The sequence below is a fragment of the Chiloscyllium punctatum genome, chromosome 26 (assembly GCF_047496795.1).
Source record: "Chiloscyllium punctatum isolate Juve2018m chromosome 26, sChiPun1.3, whole genome shotgun sequence".
Taxonomy (NCBI): domain Eukaryota; kingdom Metazoa; phylum Chordata; class Chondrichthyes; order Orectolobiformes; family Hemiscylliidae; genus Chiloscyllium; species Chiloscyllium punctatum.
The window spans coordinates 79,534,933-79,554,684 of NC_092764.1; the positions used below are offsets into that span (position 1 = coordinate 79,534,933).

At 39.7% G+C, this 19,752-nt stretch overlaps 1 protein-coding gene across 6 annotated transcripts in view; it reads right to left on the reverse strand.

Moving 5' to 3' along the window:
• phaf1 (phagosome assembly factor 1) overlaps window positions 1–19,752 on the reverse strand; it is a 175,241-nt gene that overhangs the window by 68,690 nt on the left and 86,799 nt on the right. For 4 of the 6 annotated variants that reach the window (XM_072547773.1, XM_072547772.1, XM_072547775.1 and 1 more), the window contains one exon: window positions 17,882–19,285. The exons of the other annotated variants lie outside the window; for them this stretch is intronic. In XM_072547773.1, coding sequence (XP_072403874.1) covers window positions 19,236–19,285 — 50 coding nt within the window. In that variant the 3' untranslated portion in view covers window positions 17,882–19,235. Of the gene's footprint in view, window positions 1–17,881; window positions 19,286–19,752 lie in introns of those variants that run through there. 6 annotated transcript variants of the gene reach the window in all.

Here is a 19,752-nt window from a genome sequence, read left to right on the forward strand (position 1 = left end):
ACAATGAAAGGGGAATGGCCAGATCTCCCAGCTCAGCTTTCCTCTAGTTTTGGTTTGATTTTTAGCAGTCTGGCTGTTCAGAGCTGTTGGTCAGTTTAAGCTGAGGAATCCAAAGAAACAGCTACAGTGGAAGGAGGTTCTATGCTAAATCTTTCTGCCATCTCTCTCTCCCCGCTTGTGTCTCATTTTACCTTTTTGCCAAGGGGCTGTTTACGGGGACTATTGCAGATATTTGGAACAGCATCAGTGAGTTGGGATAGTCTGTTGGGTTTTTGAATATGTTGTTATTCTGTATTCTATTTTGTTTGTGTTTTATTTGGCACTCTAAATAAATTCTGTTTTATTTTAAACAGGAGTTTTGATCAGCTGCATCACTCCCTGGAATATCCACCATTTATCTGCTTAAAACAACTACAAAAGTTAGGGTCTGGGCTTCCTTCTTGAAACTTTTTGAGGGGGTCTGGCCTGGTCCATATGAGATTGGGGGCTCTTTGCGGGATTTGTTCTATAGTTCCGATATGGGATTAGGTTGCTGGATTCGAAGGTGGCAAGTGGTAGATGTTAGTGTGTTTTGTTGCAGGTGTTGAATTCGGTTGGTTTAAACAGTGCACAGTGTAGTAATGGCTCTTTCAGTCACGAAGAGGTTTCTGGGGTTGGAAGAGATGACTTTGGGGGTTTTACAAAAAGTGAACAGGACAAAGCTACTGGAATTGGCAACCAGGCTGGAACTGAAAGTGCTGGTATCTCTGAAAAAAGATGTAGATATTATCAAAATAGCTCAACATTTAAATATGCTGGAAAGGCCAATAGAATCTTTGGAAATGGCTTTTAACATTACTCAAGAGATTCTGTGGTTTGAAGATGCTCCCCAAATTTGCTAAGAAAGTTTAAGGAGACAGAGGGAGGATATACTTTCAAAATTAGCAACCAGGTTAGAATTGGATTTAACCAGGGACAAAATGAAAGCTGAAATTGTAGTGGAGTTGGTCAAGCACTTGAGTATATCAGAGAAACAGAGAGGTGCAGTGGAGTTAGAAAACGTTAATTGCAAGTGAGGCGACAAGAGTTACAAGATAAAGAAAGGGAAAGAAGAGCCATATGTTAAAAGATAAAGAAAGGGAGAGGATATTTTTGTCTGAACAAAACGAAAAGGAGAGGAATGCGAGACTAGAAGAAAGGGAAAGAGAGAGAAGAGAAAGAAAGAGAGAGAAAAAAAAGGAAGAGAGAGAGAAAAAAGGAAGAAAGAGAGGATTAGAACTTAAGAAATTGTGACTTAGACAGGAATTCAAAAATTCTCTTCCTAAAGTAGTGAGAACTCATGTGGAAGAGCAGAGAATTAAAATGGCAAGCTTAGCAGCTGAAATGGCTAATGATTATGAGTTGATCCATAAATGAATGAAGTTGGTTTCCAATGTCAGCTTCAATCTGTGAGGGATAGAAATTGGGCAAAAGACAAATCTTTATGTGGTAAGGGAAAGGTAGATCTTGGTGAAGATCATAAGGCTAACTTACCACAGGGTTAAAAAGGAAACCCTTGAAGGGGAAAGAGAAGTTTCACTGCAATAAAGTAGGCAACATGAAATCATAGTGTTGGTGGGTTTGGGAAACCAGATGTAGGAAAACTGGATCAGCCAGTTAGTTTTGCTGGAGTAGTAACGGAAAATACAGTGAAGGCTAGAAGCTGCATCAGAATGTACAAGCTGGTCAAAGTTTGATTAAAGAGGAAGTGCCAGATCTTCTTAAACCATATATCCACAAAGGCAAAGTTTACTCACATTGGCCAAGACCAGCAGGTAAAGAGGTTACATTATTAAGTGCTACAGGATGCTCTCAATCTGTGATGTTGAAAGATGTTTACAAAATTATTGAGGGGCATGGATAGGATAAATAGACAAAGTCTTTTCCTGGGGTGGGGGAGTCCAGAACTAGAGGGCATAGGTTTAGGGTGAGAGGGGAAAGATATAAAAGGAATCTAAGGAGCAACTTTTTCACGCAGAGGGTGGTACATGTATGGAATGAGCTGCCAGAGGAAATGGTGGAGGCTGGTACAATTGCAACATTTAAAAGGCATTTGGATGGGTACATGAATAGGAAGGGTTTGGAGGGATATGGGCCAGATGTTGGCAGGTGGGACTAGATTGGGTTGGGATATCTGGTCGGCATGGACGGGTTGGACCGAAGGGTCTGTTTCCATGCTGTACATCTCTATGACTCTATGAGGAGATACGTACTTCTGAAGGACTATTGCTGGAAAAGGTATTAGTAACTTGAATTCATGGGGAGACAGGAAGTGCTCAGTTATGTAAAGTGAGGTTAGAGTGTCCAGTGAAGAGTGAAGAAGTTGTGGTAGGGTACTTGACAAACTCTCAGCTCCAGGAATACAATTTATCCTTGCTAATGATATAGCTGGTTCTCAGGTAGGAATGTTGCTTACTGTATTTGAAAAACCAATGGAAACTCAGGCAACTGAACTATTGCAGGAGACATATCCTGAGCCTTTTCCCAAATGTGTGGTGACAAGGTCACAAAGTCACCAGTTGAAACAGGAGAGATCAAAGAGTACAGATAAGAAAGTTGAAGCGGAATTAGCAGAGACCCTGTTTGATCAAATGGTTGACACAAAACAGGAGCAAATGGCTGACATAGAAATCTTTAGCTCAGAGAAATTAACTGTGTTAAGCAGAAAGATGAAAATTTAAAGCAATTGTCACAGGCAGATGAGAAATGAGAAAAAAGGCAGCTGCATCAGTCCTGGAACATCCACTTTACACCTGCTTAAAACAACTAGAAAAGCTAGGACTTGGGCTTCCTTCTTGAAATGTTTTGAGGGGGTCTGGCCTGATCAATAACAAAGTGAAGTGTATAAGATCCAAAATGCCCTTGACAAGGTGGACCTTAGTGGGTCACCCTTTCAGGACAGAGATGAGGAGAATTTTGTTGTCTGAGTCTAGAAATCTCTGCCTCAGAAGACGATGGCAGCAGGGTCATTGACAGTGTTCCCCATAAACTGTATAGTCACACATCAGTTGGTGTGCAGATGCCATTGCCAGCATTGACTTCTGGTTTCAGAATTCGCTGCCAAGCACAGACCTTAGAGATCAATGCAGAAGACAATTTGTGGGAATTTCGGTTATTGCATTTTGTTTTAGATTAGGTTACTTACAGTGTGGAAACAGGCCCTTTGGCCCAACAAGTCCACACCAACCCACCCAGACCCATTGCCCTACATTTACCTTCACCTAACACTACTGGCAATTTAGCATAGCCAATTCACCTAACCTGCACGTTTTTGGACTGTGGGAAGAAACCGGAGCACCTGGAGGAAACCCACGTAGACATGGGGAGAATGTGCAAACTCCACACAGACAGTTGCCTGAGGCGGGAATTGAACCCGGGTCTTTGGGGCTGTGAGGCAGCAGTGCTAACCACTGTGCCACCGTGCCACCCCATAAAGGTAGAGATGAATAGATTCTTGTTTAACAGCATACTTAAGAGTTAACAGGTTAAATAGGTATGCAAAATTTGAGACAAAAACAGATCAACCATGATCTTACTCAATTAATTTTGGTTCAAAGACCTTTAGATTATTTTGCTCCCTGAAATACTTTAGAATGTTTTGTTACATTCATAGGACTAGGTAAAAACAACATTCATAGGACTAGGTAAAAACAATGACTGCAGATGCTGGAAACTGGATTAGTGGTGCTGGAAGAGCACAGCAGTTCAGGCAGCATCCGAGGAGCAGTAAAATCGATGTTTCGGGCAAAAGCCCTTCATCAGAATTCCTGAAGGGCTTTTGCCTGAAACGTTGATTTTACTGCTCCTCGGATGCTGCCTGAACTGCTGTGCTCTTCCAGCACCACTAATCCACATTCATAGGACTGTCTAAATACAAATTGCTTGAAAGTTGATTAACTGACATTCCAAAACATGCACACTTTTGTCACTGATATTTCCAATTTTATCTCCAGATGACTTATCTCAGTGGTATCAAAAAGTAATGCTGACTTCTGAGTTTTAAAAAAAAAAGCATGATTCTAACCTGTTTAGAAACCTTTTCAGCTAACAGTTCCATTGTTATATTGTCTTGTGATGCTGCTTTATGGTATAGAAGTCCCACAGTCCTCCCTATTGTAAGTGGCCTTTTGCAATGTTCTATTTATGGCAAATTGCTATGTGTGTGGTTGGTTGACATCATTGGCAGAGCTAAGCTTTTCTTGTGCATTATTTCTCTCCACAGGATTCACATGTACAATTACCCTCATGTATTTTAATGTGCATTTACACAATGTCTCAGCATGGTCTGAGTCCTGGAGTTGAATACCAAAAACAGGATCCTAAAATTGGATCCTATTTTTGCATTATAAGGTTGAAACTCTATCTCCTGCTGACTATTTGAGACTTCTCCATTGCAAGTTGCAACTTTAGATGCATAATTCCATTATAGGTGTGATTTGTTATAGTAAAAGTACAACCTAAATAGTGGATGTATTTACTATCATTCATCAAGAGTAGTTATAAACGGCTCCATTTAGGAATAGAGTAGTGATAAACGGCTCCATTTTGGAATGGCAGGCAGTGACCAGTGGGGTACCGCAGGGATCAGTGCTGGGACCGCAGCTTTTTACAATATATGTAAATGATATAGAAGATGGTATTAGTAATAACATTAGCAAATTTGCTGATGATACTAAGCTGGGTGGCAGGGTGAAATGTGATGAGGATGTTAGGAGATTACAGGGTGACCTGGACAGGTTAGGTGAGTGGTCAGATGCATGGCAGATGCAGTTTAATGTGGATAAATGTATGGTTATCCACTTTGGTGGCAAGAACAGGAAGGCAGATTACTACCTAAATGGAATTAATTTAGGTAAAGGGGCAGTACAAAGAGATCTGGGTGTTTTTGTCGACCAGTCAATGAAGGTAAGCATGCAGGTACAGCAGGTAGTGAAGAAAGCTAATACCATGCTAGCCTTCATAACAAGAGGGATTGAGTAAAGAAGCAAATAGGTTCTTCTGCAGCTTTACAGGGCCCTGGTGAGACCACACCTGGGAGTACTGTGTACAGTTCTGGTCTCCAAATTTGAGGAAAGACATTCTGGCTATTGAGGGAGTGCAGCGTAGGTTCACGAGATCACTTCCTGGAATGGTGGGACTACCTTATGCTCAAAGACTGGAGCGACTGGGCTTGTATACCCTTGAGTTTAGAAGACTGAGAGGGTATCTGATTGAGACATATAAGATTATTAAAGGATTGGACACTCTGGAGGCAGGAAACATGTTTCTGCTGATGAGTGAGTGCCGAACACAGCTTAAAAATACGGGGTAGGCCATTTAGGACAGAGATGAGGAGACACTTCTTCACCCAGAGAGTGGTGGCTGTGTGGAATGCTCTGCCCTAGAGGGCAGTGGAGGCCCAGTCTCTGGATTCATTTAAGAAAGAGTTGGATAGAGCTCTTAAGAATAGTGGAATCAAGGGTTATGGAGATAAGGCAGGAACAGGATACTGATTAAGGATGATCAGCCATGATCATATTGAATGGTGGTGCAGGCTCAAAGGGCAGAATGGCCTACTCCTGCACCTATTGTCTATCTCTGGCTCCTAGACATTTTCTTTTCACTGACGTATAAGATCTAAGTCTTTAATACATTGAAATAGGAAACCTTCAAAGGTCACCAAAGTATAGTTAAATTGGAACCTAAACTAATAGCATTTACTGCACCAGGAAATTTCTATCCTATTGAAGAGTTTGCAAAGATCAGTGGTAACACAGGAACAGAAATGACTATTCAGCTGCGCAAACCTATTTTACCATTCATTCATGATTGATCTGCATTGTAATGCGATCTTTCCACCTTGATCCCATTTTCCTGAATATCTTTCCTTCACAAAAATTAACTCCAGTTTTGAAATTTTCAATTAACCTTGCCTCATCCACTAACTTATTTATGACAATCACTACTAGGCAGCCCAGCTATATCGTGTGGAGGGAAGCCAGCCAGTGGGAGAGGCAGAAAACATGAGGAAAGTGGCCATAAGGAAGATAGCAGTTTTGAAATGGGAAAATTTACCCACGTTATAACAAATTGATTTACATCCTGGGAATCCAAAAGCAGAAAACAAATACAATAACTGGAGTTTTGAAGAGTAATTTTTTAACTCTAAAAAACAAGAATTCTGTTTCTCTCTCTACAGATACTTCCAGACCTGCTGAGTTTCTTGAGCACTTGCTGTTTTTATTACAGCAAGTATAATCGTTTCAGAAAGTAAAGGACTGTTGGCTTCAGAGGAAATAAAGTCTTACGCAGAACTCACATGGAGTGATCAGTTACCACTGGGAGATTACCAGATGTGAGTTTTTCATTATAACAGGAAATCATTGTTAATCCTGTTAGGACTGTCATTAAAACATCAGGCTCTGGATCTGATTTATTAAATATGTCATAGGTTGTTTATGAAAAATAAACTACTTAAAGTTGCTTAATATTTAAGCATATCTGTATAAGTAGTATCACTCACCATGGTGTGCTTTTAAACTGTCAGCATGCTCCCTTGCACACACTCACCACCACCAAGGGCTTTTCACTACTGTTAGCTCAGCACAAAATCACAGTAACACTCAGTGTAGAATTTTCTCAGTCCCTGAATGACGTGACCAATCATGAGTCAGTTGGGAAAAATGGCAAAGTGAGAAAATTAGTTTCTCAACTTTGAGGAGTAAGATCTGACATTCCACTCAAGGTTTGAGTGGTGATGGGTTGGCTTGCATGCATAAACATTACTCCTTAATCTTTCCTTATTTATATGAAATTTGCTATTTTCCCAAGCAGTGGAAAAAAACTATGGCAAAAAATATATGACACAAAAGTGTGTGGGGGTATCTGGCAACAACACTTTGGAGCACACCTTACATCGTAATGTTGCTGCCAGGCCACTTTGTGTGTGAGGACAGGCACCTATTTACTCATTTTTACGGGGTGCAACTAGAGCTTTTATCTTGCTTTATCACTCACTCACTTCAGACTTACCTGAATGTCATAGCATCTCTGCCTTAGCTATTATCACACACAGATCGTTAGGCAGCTTGTCATGTTTGACAGCAATGAAAAGTCAAGAGGATTATGGTCAGTCAAGGAACTATATACTTTGTAAGTCAGGAATGGTGGTGAGGTGTCCTGTGTGAGTGAGTAGGAAGTATAGAGGGCAGGAAGGCTAAGAGGTTTGGAGTACAGGGTTGGCAAGAGCCATTGATGGAAAATAATACACTGGTAGGAGGTGGATGCAATGGCAGAATGCAAGGTGGTGTCATTGAAGACATGGTGCATACTTAATGAGGTGAACAGGGGAAGTCCTGGAGAGAAAACCTCCATGAAACTTTTGGAAAATGATACTTAGCCAACTTTTAGTAAAATTCAGCTCTCAGAATTGCTGCCTACACATTCAAAGCTTAAAGACAAGCAGGGTTTACTATATCATTTTATTGTTAATCAGAAGCCTATTTGGTTCATGTTACCAAACCAGTTTAACAAATAAAGTATTTCTGTACATCTCTGTATCTCAGATTTTCCATGCACTGAATACAGTGGGGTAGGAAAAGTGAACAATGGATCAGCCAGGAATATTCTGTACCACCTGTATTGGCAGGAGACCACTTGCCCCAAATGCCAGAAAAGATGCTCCACGAGAAAAGTAACTCAGAGGAAAACAGATCTTCCTCACAGAAAAAAAGGGTTACAGTCCTTACATCATTAATACATAAGATAGTTATATACCACCCTCACACTCAAGGTTTGGAAATCAAAGAGGTGCTTAATCATGACTGTCACTTTGCAAACTGCTTAATGATACTGGCAATAGTAAATAACACTGTTTCGACTGTATAAAAACATTGGAGCAATGAAACCCAGAATTTCAGGAATACAGGGGATCAAAAGTACCATATTGCAAAATTGGAATTCAATAAATGTTAAGTTCTTTCTAAAAGTCCCAAAGTAGCAGAGAAAGGAATCATGGAATCAAACAGTACAGAAAATGCCTTTTGGCCCAAAAAGTCAATACCACCAAAAATATATCACTCCCTTCACTAGTCTTCCTTTCTTGCATGAGGCCCATCACCTTTTTAAAGGTTGTGAGGTTTCACACTTCAAGTAACCTGCCAGGCAGTGCATTGTAGACCACTACCACCCTCAGTGTTTTTGTCAAATTCCCTCTGAAGGTCCTGCCTTTTACTTTAAAATTATGTCCCCTTGTTATTGACTCTTCAAATAAGGGGAAAGCTGCTTTCTGTTCACCCAATCCATGCCCCTGATAATCTTATACAGCTCTATCACATACTTCCCTCAACTTTATGTACTCCAAAGAAAATACCTGAGTTAATTCAGCCTCCCTTCATTGCTGAAATGCTCAATTGCAGGCAACATCCCATTGCAACCACATCCCTCCTACAGTTTGGCAATCAAAACAGTACTCCAGCTGTAGCCTAACCACAATCCGAACAACACCTCCAAACATGACCTTCCTGCTGTTATAATCCATGTCATGGCTGATCAAGTCAAGTGCTCCTTAAGCCTTTTTAATTATCCTATTAACCTGTCCTGCCACCTTCAGGGATCTGAAAAATGTGTTGCTGGAAAAGTGCAGTAGCTTATGCCTGAAACGTCGATTCCCCTGCTCCTTGGATGTTGCCTGACCTGCTGTGCTTCTCCAGCAACACATTTTTCAGCTCTGATCTCCAGCATCTGCAGTCCTCACTTTCTCCTACCTTCAGGGATCTATGGACAAGCAACCAAGATCCTTCTTTTCCTCCAGGCTTCCTCGTGTTTTGCTATTCATTGAGTACTCCCTTGTCCTGTTCCTTCTTGCAGAGTGCACCACCTCATACTTATTAGGGTTAAATTCCATCTGACATTGATCCGCCCAATTGACTGATTCATTTATATCTTCACGTAACCTAACACCTTCCGCCTCACTGTTAACAACTTGACCAATCTTTGTATCATCTGCAGACTTATTTATCAAGCTGTCTATGTTCTCATCTATATCAGTTATGAATATCACAAGCAATAAGCGACCCAACACTGATCCCTCTGCATATCAGGCTCCAGTCAGCCTTCTACCATCATCCTTTATCTCCTGTCACTAAGCCAATTTTTGGATCCATCTTGCCAAGTTACCCTAGATCCCATGAGCCTTCTTCAGTTTTGCTCGCATTATCTTGTCAAATGCCTTGCTGAGATCTATATAAACTACATCAACTGTCCTATCCTCATCCAAACACTGGTCACTTCCTCGAAAAATTCCACCAGATTTGTTAGGTATGTCCTCCTTCCGACAACGCTATGTTGACTGTCCCTGATCAAACCTAGTCTTGCTGAAGCTTAATTTTCTTATTCACTACTGTTTTCAATAGTTTACCTACCACTGATATGAGACTCACTCGTCTATAGTTCCCAAGCCTATCTTGCAAGGAAACCAAATACCAGCTTGACTATTAAAATACCAAAAGCTATCAGGCCAGGGTTTCTCTTTTGTCAAAAGTCATGTTTTGTTTAATCAGTTTAAGGGAGACTAAAGATAACAGAATCTCTGCAACTGGCATATTCCAATCAGCTGATTAACCTCAGGTTTGATTCAGACTTAAGAGATCCCACCGAATGCAGTACAGTCTATCACTTTAAAAGGCATCTAATTGTTCATTCACTTAATTACATTTTTTTAAATTCTTCAGCTTTTTTTAAGTCCTAAAGAAAAAAGTAATTGTATTAATAAAAGTCATAATCTGCATTCATTCGGTCTGTAAATCTAGAATGACAAAAACTTTAAAATTTCTCAGAGTGCTTAAGTTTTGAAGGGTTGTGAAAAATGGATTTATTTCAAATTTTGTAGAAATACCTGTAATAGTTTCTTTAAAAGAGGCTATTGGAAGGTAATTGTGGACATTAGATTTTGTTAACTGGCTTAATTCATTAGGAGGGAAGACTGTTAGAAACAAACATGATAAGAACAAGCTGGCCAGCTGATTTCTCATTTATTGAGTTCAAGGTGAAACTTAGTTGTTTTAAAAGCGCAATTGAAGAATCATCCAATGATTGTATTTCCCGAAAAAGCAGTGACTGCAAGACTTCTGAGACAATTGTGCACATTGTGTGACTTGACTAGATCAGTCAAAACATTACAGTGTCAAACTTTGGAACATTCTACAAATTATCCTTTTGCTTTCAAGGATCACCAATTGGCCATTTTTTTTTTCACAGAAAGCCAATCTCTGCAGAAAACTTTCCTTATATTTTGTGGATATTTATTTATTGGATTGTGTAATTTAAAACATTAAATTTTACTACCTTTCTGGAAATTAATGTAATGTTAAAAGGGTTAAACTGTACTATCTGATTTCAAGAAGCTGAACATTCTTTAAGTGGATGGAGGTGACATTCTTTCTCTCAGATACCATGCAGGAAAGTGGATGACTATCCATTGTAATCCACACTTCATTTGGACAGCCATTTACTACTATTCTACTGCTATTATCAAATTAAACTCTCATTCAGTCCCATCCATTCAGAAATACTTTCATAGCCACACCCAGCCAATCAAATTTGTTTGCGCGATCATCCCCCGATACTGAAGTATATCACACCTACATTGTCTGGGGAAATAGCAGAGCCAGAACTCATTTACAGGGCTGCCCCAAAGCGATGAAATATCACATTGTAAGTGTGGGAACTGCATGACGATTCCCCAGGATTAGGGCATTTAGATGTAAATTATCTCTGAGGATGACCTCATCCTACCATTGTACCTGGGGTAACGTGGTTATGGGGGATGTGGAGTGGCCGAAGTACCTGTGAGCATTACCAACTAACTTGTTTAAAGGGGATCTGTTTCCTTTGCTCAGGGCCTCTTTGACTCAATTTTGCATGCCTGCAGAGTGTCAAAGGGGGCACCTAGCTTGTACAGGCTTTAGTAAACTTTAACTGTTTGCAGAAGTTGGTGTGTCCGAATTGCATCTCGCATGTGAAACCTTGGGAAAAGAGCCTAACATGAGCACTTGTACATCTAGATTAGTGATTGTATATCATAACCAGTTAATGTCCATTTATTCATTACATTTTGGCTTGATAATAAACCAATAATTGTATTTATTAAGAATCTGGTAGATGAATCATGTTCTTTACAATCAGATACAGAGAAGGTGTTGGTTCTGGATGTCTTTAAAGGCATGAAGGTATCCCTGGGACCTGATCAGGTGTAACCTGGAACTGTCAGTAGCTAGGGAAGTAATGGGTGGGCCCCTTCCTGTGTGATATCAATAGCCCCAAGTGAGGTGCTGAAAGACTGGAGATTGGCTAATGTGTTGTTATTATTTAATAAATGTAGTGAGGAAAAGCTGGGGAACTATAGACTGGTGAGTCTGACATCAATGGTGTGCAAGTTGTTGGAAGAATTCCGAGGGACAGGATTTACACGTATTTGGAAAAGCAAGGACTGATCAGGGATAGTCAACATGGCTTTGTGCGTGGGAAATTGTGTCTCACCAACTTGATTAAGTTTTTTGAAGTGACAAAGAGGATTGATGATGGTCTATATGGACTCGAGTAAGGTATTTGATAAGGTTCTGCATGGTAGACTGGTTAGCAAGGTTAGATCAGAGAATACAGGGAGAAATAACCATTCAGATACATAACTGGCTTGAAGATAGGAGATAGAGCATGATGGTGGAGGGTTTCTTTTCAGATTGGAGGCCTGTGACCAGCGGTGTGCTGCAAGGATTGGTGCATTTCATCATTTATATAAACAACTTGGATGTGAATATAGGAGGGTATGGTTAATAAGTTTAAAGATGGCACTAAAATTGGTGTAGTAGACAGCCAAGATTATCTTAAGAGTACAACAGGACCTTGATCAGATGGACTGATGAGTGGCAGATGGAGGTGCTGCAATTTGGTAAGGCAAGTTAGGACAGGACATATACAATTAATGGTAAGGTCCTGGGGAGTGTTGCCAAACAAAGACCTTGAATGCAGGTTTACCGTTCCTTGAAAGTAGAGTCGCAGGTAGACAGGTGTTTGGTATGTTTGCCTTTATTGGTTAGTGCATTGAGTATGGGAGTTGGAAGATCATGTTGTGGCTGTACAGGACATTGGTTAGGCAAATTTTGGAATACTGCATTCAATTCTGATCTCCCAGCTATAGGAAAGAGTGTGTGAAAGGGTTCAGAAAAGATTTACAAGGATGTTACTAGGGTTGGAGGGTTTGAGCAATAGGTAGAGACTGAATAGACTAGGGCTATTTTTCCTGGAGCAGAGGCAGACGGGTTTATAAAATATTGAGGTGCATGGATAGGGTGAACAACCAAGGTCTTTTCCTGACAGTAGGGGAATCCAAAACTAGCAGGCAGATGTTTATGGTGAGAGGGGAAGATTTAAAAGGGAGATAGGGGGCAACATTTTCACACAAAGGGTGGTACGTGTATGGAATAAGCTGCCAGAGGAAGTGGTACACTTACAGCATTTAAAAGGTATTTTAACAGGAAGGGTTGAGGGGGACATGGGCCAAATTAATTTAGGATGTCTGCTTGGCATGACTGGTCATGAGTTGGACTGACTGGTCTGTTTCCATGCTGTACATCTCTATGACTCAAAGTCATCATTTTTAAGAATTTGTGACAAATTCCATTCTAATAACAATGACTTCATCTTTCCTACCCAGTAATTACCTCAGTGATCATGAAACCTTTGTATCCTTTTGGAATTCAAGTGGAGCTACTGTCCAATAAAAGGTCACTTATAAGTAAGAGCAAGGAAATGAATGGAGCATTCAAAACGTGCGTGTCGGATCATCTTAGATTTGCGAATGAGCAAAGGAAAAACAAAAATCTGCCTCTGCATTGACCAAAAAGGGTAAATATCAGATTCAAAAATTCTACCAGGAAATTAATTAGTTATTCCTGCGGCACTTGGTGAAAATGAACTAATTGAATTGAAATTCCACCAGCTGCCTGATGGGATTAGAATCTAAACCCTGACGATCAATCTGGCTATTGATTTAATATGTCAACATCCCCCCCTTTGATATTCAGAGACATGATCATTGTTGAATCCCTATGAACATCTTAAGAGTCATCATTGATCTGAAACAGAATTGGAACAGCTATATGAATACTGTGGCTTTAAGAGCAGGTCAGAGGTTATGAATTCTGCAGCGAGTAAATCACCTTCTGGCTCACCAAAACCTGTCCACCGTCTGCAAGGCACAAGACAGGAGTGTGATGGAATACTTGCCTGGATAGTGCAGCTTCATCAACAGTTGAGCAGTTTGACACTTTCCAGGACAAAGCAGCATGCTTGGTTTGTACCTCATCTACCACCTTCAACATTACTCCCTGTCACTGACACACAGTAGCAGCAGTGTGTACCATCTAAAAGATGTACTTGGTAACCCACCAAGGCTCCTCTGGCACTAGCTTCCAAACCAAAGCTTCTGCCACCAAGTCAGTCAAGAGCAGCAGATGCCCCTGGTAATGCCACCTACAGATCCCTCTCCATGCCACACACCATCCTGATTAGAACTTTATTGCCATTCCTTTGCTGCTGCTAGGTCAAAGTCTTGGAACTTCCTTCTTAATAGTATTGTGGATATTCCTACATGTTGGATATTGAAGTCTGTTAAAAGCTGAACTTCCATAGTATTTACTGTGCAGCATGATATTTCATTTAACGGCTATTGCAGAATTAAGTTTTCAAAACTAACATGCAAAAAAGGGAAGAATTCTGAGCAATGGATTATGATGCACACTGAATTAGCATTATGTCATGCCGAACATGCCCAATTATCAGTTTACTGCTTTCAAAGCTATTCTTAGGAGGAATGAAAACTAACCTTCCAATGGAGGTGGGCAAGGGGATAATAGTCATCTGATGTCACAAACAGTTGTCTTGTGGTCATTGTCCAAAATGGTTCAAATGATTGATAGACAGAGAAAACAACGTGCCTCTTTAAATATGACATAACAATAAGTGTTTTTGGGCAGAGGGCAATTCTCATGAAGCAAACCTGTCGGCAGCATTTCTCATCAGCTGGTCCTCACAGAACCGCTTCCATTAGGTAATTGGAAGACAGCCCAGAAGTGGAGGAAGAACCACCTTGATTAGACACAATGCTACCCCCAACACTTTGAGACCAAAACATTTCACACTGACAGCCTGTTTTATCCACTAGTATCAATGAACTGTCTTCAACTGTCACAGTTGCATTCTGTTTATTTAAGTAACTAACATAATATATCTAAATTGCTGTTTAACAAATTCAGTAAGATTTCAAAAAATTTGCAAATTGTCAGCTGCCTAACCCCCAAAGTCAACATACAGCCCAAGGACTGCAGCAGTATAAAACCACAGCTTCCTTAGGGCAACTGGGATGGCAGTAAATGCCAGTCTAACCACAACACTTGCATCCCATAAATTACTTTTAAAAAAAGGATGAATCCATGGGAAAAATATTTCAAGGGCAATGTTGCAAACATCTTAATGGGATAGCTAGGCACTGTGTAAACCAAGCTGCAAAGTAGAATATTAGGCAAGGTTGGCAAAGGAGCTAGCAGTGACATGAAGCATAACTTTTCAAAAACCTTTGAGCCTGAGGAAAGGAATGTAGCAAATAGCACACCCTTGCTTAAAAAGCGTGGAAAATCTATAAATAGTCCAGCTTCATTTGTAGGTAAACTTCAAGAGTTATGGTGCACCCTATATAAAGCACAAGACAACTGCAGGTATAAATTTATGATCAACTTGCATTTCAGTTTTCAAAGAAAATTAGTGCAGTAATAATTTACGTATTGATTTTCAGAAGGCATCAGGTGCCAATAACCTGATATATTTTACAAAACAGAAATGGACCATTAAGCCAAATAGATCGTATGCTATACACAAACCTCCTCCCAGTTTATTTTAACTCACCATTCCTTTCTGTCTCAGTTTACACACCTAGCTTCCTCTTAAGCACAAATTATTTGACTCAATTGCCTACTTTCTTTTTAGATTTTTTTAAAAGATTATCTACAGTATGTAAACCAGCCCTTCGGCCCAACAAGTTCACACCGACCCTCCAAAGAATAACCCACCCTGACCCATTCCCCTACTCTATATTTACCCCTGGCTAATGCACCTAACACTATGGGCCATTTGGCATGGCCATTTCACCTAACCTGCACATCTTTGGACTGCGGGAGGAAACCCACACAGACATGGAGAGAACATGCAAACTCCACACAGACAGTCGAACCCGGGTCCTGGCGCTGTGAGGCAGCAGTGCTAACCACTGAGCCACCATGCCGCCCCACAAGGATTCGTTTGGGGATAAGCAAGCCTTCTTTCTTACAAGCACAACTAACAATTGGGGGTATAAAATTAAGAAAAGGATTGTCACTAATTGGTCAATAATGCATGGTGCATCTGCAGTCTCTGTGTAAAATGCACAAATACCAGAATACAGAATTGTGATTGGCTTTGACATCTTCCAACCATTTTCAAAGAACACTGAGTGGTCACATGAGTAAGATGCAAGGAGACAACCATGGCCCCCACACAAAATACTGACTTTCACAATCATTGAAATATTCCCACCCAAGAAAGAATGGTATTCAGTTTAAATGCACATAACAGTAATGCAATAAAATAAAGCAAATTAAATCAGACCCTCGAGACAGAAAGCTGCATTTCCCTACAAAACCTAAGAGTTCAGGGTTGAACATAATGGGATACTTCCTTTTGAAAATCAAGTTTTTAAAGGTAGTGGATGTGGATAGTCACATGTGGCCAATGGGCAGATAGAACAAAATGAATCACGTTTTGGATAGTTATATTCCTCAAAGTCTACACAAGGATCTGGTTTAAATTCCTAATCCATACAGATTCAACTGACATAATGCATTAATTGTTGCATTCCAGCTGGTATCCATCATAACTAAAACAAACCTTCACTTCTACTCTTCAGCTAACTTATCACAGAATCCTTAGTGTGGAAGCAGGCCATTCAGCCCATCACGTTCACACCAACCTGCTGAAGAGCATCCTACTCAATCTCTGCATTTCTCGTGACTAATCCACCTAACCTATACATTCCTGGACACAATGGGCAATTTAGCATGACCAATCCACCTAAAATGCACATCTTTGGACTGTGGGAGTAAACCAGAGCACCTGGAGGAAACCCATGCAGACCCTTGGAGAACATCTGTGGAGTTTTCACAGTCACCTGAGGCTGGAATGGAGGCTGTGAAACAGCAGTGCTGACCACTGAGTTACCCCACTTATCCATTCCCTGGGTTTAATCTTGTATCTTTGAAAAAAAACAGCAAACTTCTTTGAGAAGATATTTGATAAATTTCCATCAAGTCTTTACATATATCAGAGGGCCTCTTGGTCCAACAAATCATTTAAAAAGTCAAAGAAATTAGTGAGGACCTTCCTGATATCATTTGCTATTTCAAATATCATTAAACCCTGATAATCAATTCACTTACTGCACATAAAGTACAGTTAATGGATCTATCTTTTTCTTTTATCAGATTTGATCCCTCTTTGACCAAGTGGCTCCTAACAAATCTATTTCCCTTCAAGAAAATTGATGTTTCAATGATATTACTAGCATCCAAATCTATATGACACGTCAATTTTAGAGTGGCTATCCTTGTGAATAACCCACAATAGATTTAAATAGTGATTCTCAGGATCCTGCTGGTTTCAAGATGGGTGAATAACACATGGCATTTAAACCTCTCCAGGTCTGGTTTTGATGGGTCAAATTAGATAGAAAAAATGGGAGCGATTTCATACCATTTTAGACTTCAGGCAGATATATTGTATTTATTTGCTTCCTTTCAAAATCCCTCTTATCTACCACCTTCTCCCTCCAGAACACACCAGAACTGTCGATTGCTGTCTTGCAACTCTGATTCATGGAATCTGGGTTCCACTTTCTCCAAATACACCATCTAAATGATTTCCAATTAAACTATAAAACAAGTCCCCATATGTAGTTAGAAATGAAACCAGTTTCTTCAGCATCCATTTCTCTTATTCTCACAGTGAAGATAATGTTTTTGCCACTGCTTGTTAGCCTGTTTTGCTGGAAACAATAATTTATGGATTGCAACCAAACAGTGTATAGACAAGGTATGGTCCAAGGAAGAACTAAAAAATTTTTGGCAGAAAATGCATGACAATTCAGTTCAGAATTCAATTTATTGAAAAAAAATCTTAGTTTCTACTGACCTTGTAAATGCCCATAATTTTCACTAAAGCCATACTCTTTTTTAGTTTTAATCAAACTAGTGGTGTCAGTGGGCAATAAAGAATATTACATCCATTAGACTTGACTGTCATTCAAACATCCTACAGCAAACATTTCATGGTCTTAATCTTATTGCACTTCATATATTTGTCGAGGTTCTAATGTGCTCTTTGATCTTTAGGAAGGAAAGTGGAGGCAATACCCCAGTGATATTTACATCAACACATTCGAAACTGAATAACCCTTTTTAAACTGGTAATCACCAAGGCTCTTAAAATTTCTCTCTCCATCACACAAGTTTCATTTCACCAGTGCTATACTTTAAGACCAGTCAAAGCCAAATTGGAATTCTGTTACAATTCTGAATAATCTCTGTTGCAGAATTGCAGAGCTGCTCCATTAATCCCATTTATTAATAAACATTCACAAGTCTCAACAGAATTTATAAATATCAGCCTAATGTCAATTTGTTTTTGCTGTGCATGTCTAGGCCTTCCATAATTCAGAACTCAGGAGCAGTTGCCACATTGATTGAAAACACCTCTAGTCAGCCAAACTTTGAAATATAAATTTTAAAAAACTCAGAACAGGTTTGACTTTACAGAAGTTTATTATGAAAGTAATTTAAAAGAAAATGCTTTAGATTCAAAAGGTAGCAAAAGCTATTCTGATAAATCAAAGCAACTCCTGAGGGAGATGTACTACGTAAAAAACGATGCAATTTCTTCTAATTAAATAGTGATCGGAAAAACCGTATTAAATCGCATCAATAACTTAAAACCAGTAACTTAAAAGTTTTGAATTATTTGCACTAAATAGCAGAAAGCAGACATCCCCAATCTTAATGCCAGCATTAAGATTTTTTATGCATTGCAGAGCAAGAAATAGCCACCAAGGCCACTAACATCCATTCCGAACATACTGTACATTCGTCAGTCTGTCAGAATTCATTTGGTCACTTTTCATGTGTCCAGCACATGTAATTTAAACTGTAAGCACTGCACATTCTGTCAGCTCAAACTGCACCCTATATTCAGGGTTATATATTTTACTTAGTAACAGAACTTGAGTGTTCCCAATGTAGCCAAAAACAACAATTATGTTGGATTTAAAGAAAACTGCATGTCAGTTTTTTTTGCAATAAAGGGGTTGAAATCAATTTTACATGGGCATTGTTTCATATCAAGTTTAATTTGGTGAAAAGAATAAGTCAAAATGAATATTCATGTTGGGCAATCTTTTGTTCCACAACCTTGCGCTGACTATTTGTTTTTAATTTGCTTTTATTTTAATTTTGAAAATTTTGCTCTGGTAATAAGCTTCCTTATGTGGCTATCTCTTTACAGAATACAAAAATCAGAACTAAAAATTGCTAGTAAGCAAACAATGCATTTCCTCAGTGCTCAAAAAAAAAGCAGAAGCGAACAGAATTAAAGCCCTTAACCTCCATCAGCCCAGACTTTATTATAAAAAGCAGAAAATAGAATCTCTGGGTTTCCTGCCACGATTTTAAAAAAAAGTTAATTTAACTGGAACATTTTGTGACCTAATTTTGAGATACTTCTTTGCTGCATTTTTGGTTAAACACCAAAGGTGAGGAATGGAAACAAATTAAACAATACATAAAAAGGGACAAGTAAAAACATCACCAAAAACAGAATAAAAAATACAGCTTGCATAGAAAACAGTCACACACAGATTGCTACCAGCTACATGCATACAACAGGAAATGCAGGTACTGTAACATGGACATAGTGCAATCCCTGGCAGTTTGTGCCAACTGGAGCATCCAAAGGCCTGGGCTGTGGGAAACAGGACAAAGTTCTCGATCCGGGCCAAAGCATCTTCACTTCCTTAAAGAATTGGGTCTCACTGAAAAGCTGCTTGATCCCCACAGAGTGACCCATGGCAAAGCTGCTCCAAGCACGTTTAACGTAGTTTCAGCTCATCTCCGCTCCCCAGATTGGAGCCGGGACTGGGGTCCTGCCTGCGTTGCTATATAGCAAGGAAGAACAAAATTAGTTGGACAAGTCAGAGAGAGACAGATAACCAAACTGCAAAATGGAGACGTTTTTCCGCTAAATTATTAAGTTCCAAATATCCTTCCTGGACTGAGGCTACTGTCCCCAGAAACCCACCTATCCATTATTTTTGCAAAGGATTAGCTAACAATTACAAACAATTTTATACATCTATAAAAAAAAGCAAGATAGCAGCCAGGGAAAGGGTTGGCCCACTCAAGGACAAAGGAGGGAATCTATGTGTGGAGCCAGAAGAGGTAGATGAGGTCCCAAGTGAATATTTTGTATCAGTATTCACCAAAGAGAAGGGATTGGAGGAGGATGATCTCAGGGAAGGGAATGTCGAGTTTCTAAGCTAAGTTGCTATTAAAAAGGAAGAGGTGTTGTGTGTCTTAAAGTATTAAGGTAGATAAGTCTCCAGGTCTTGATGGAATTTATCCC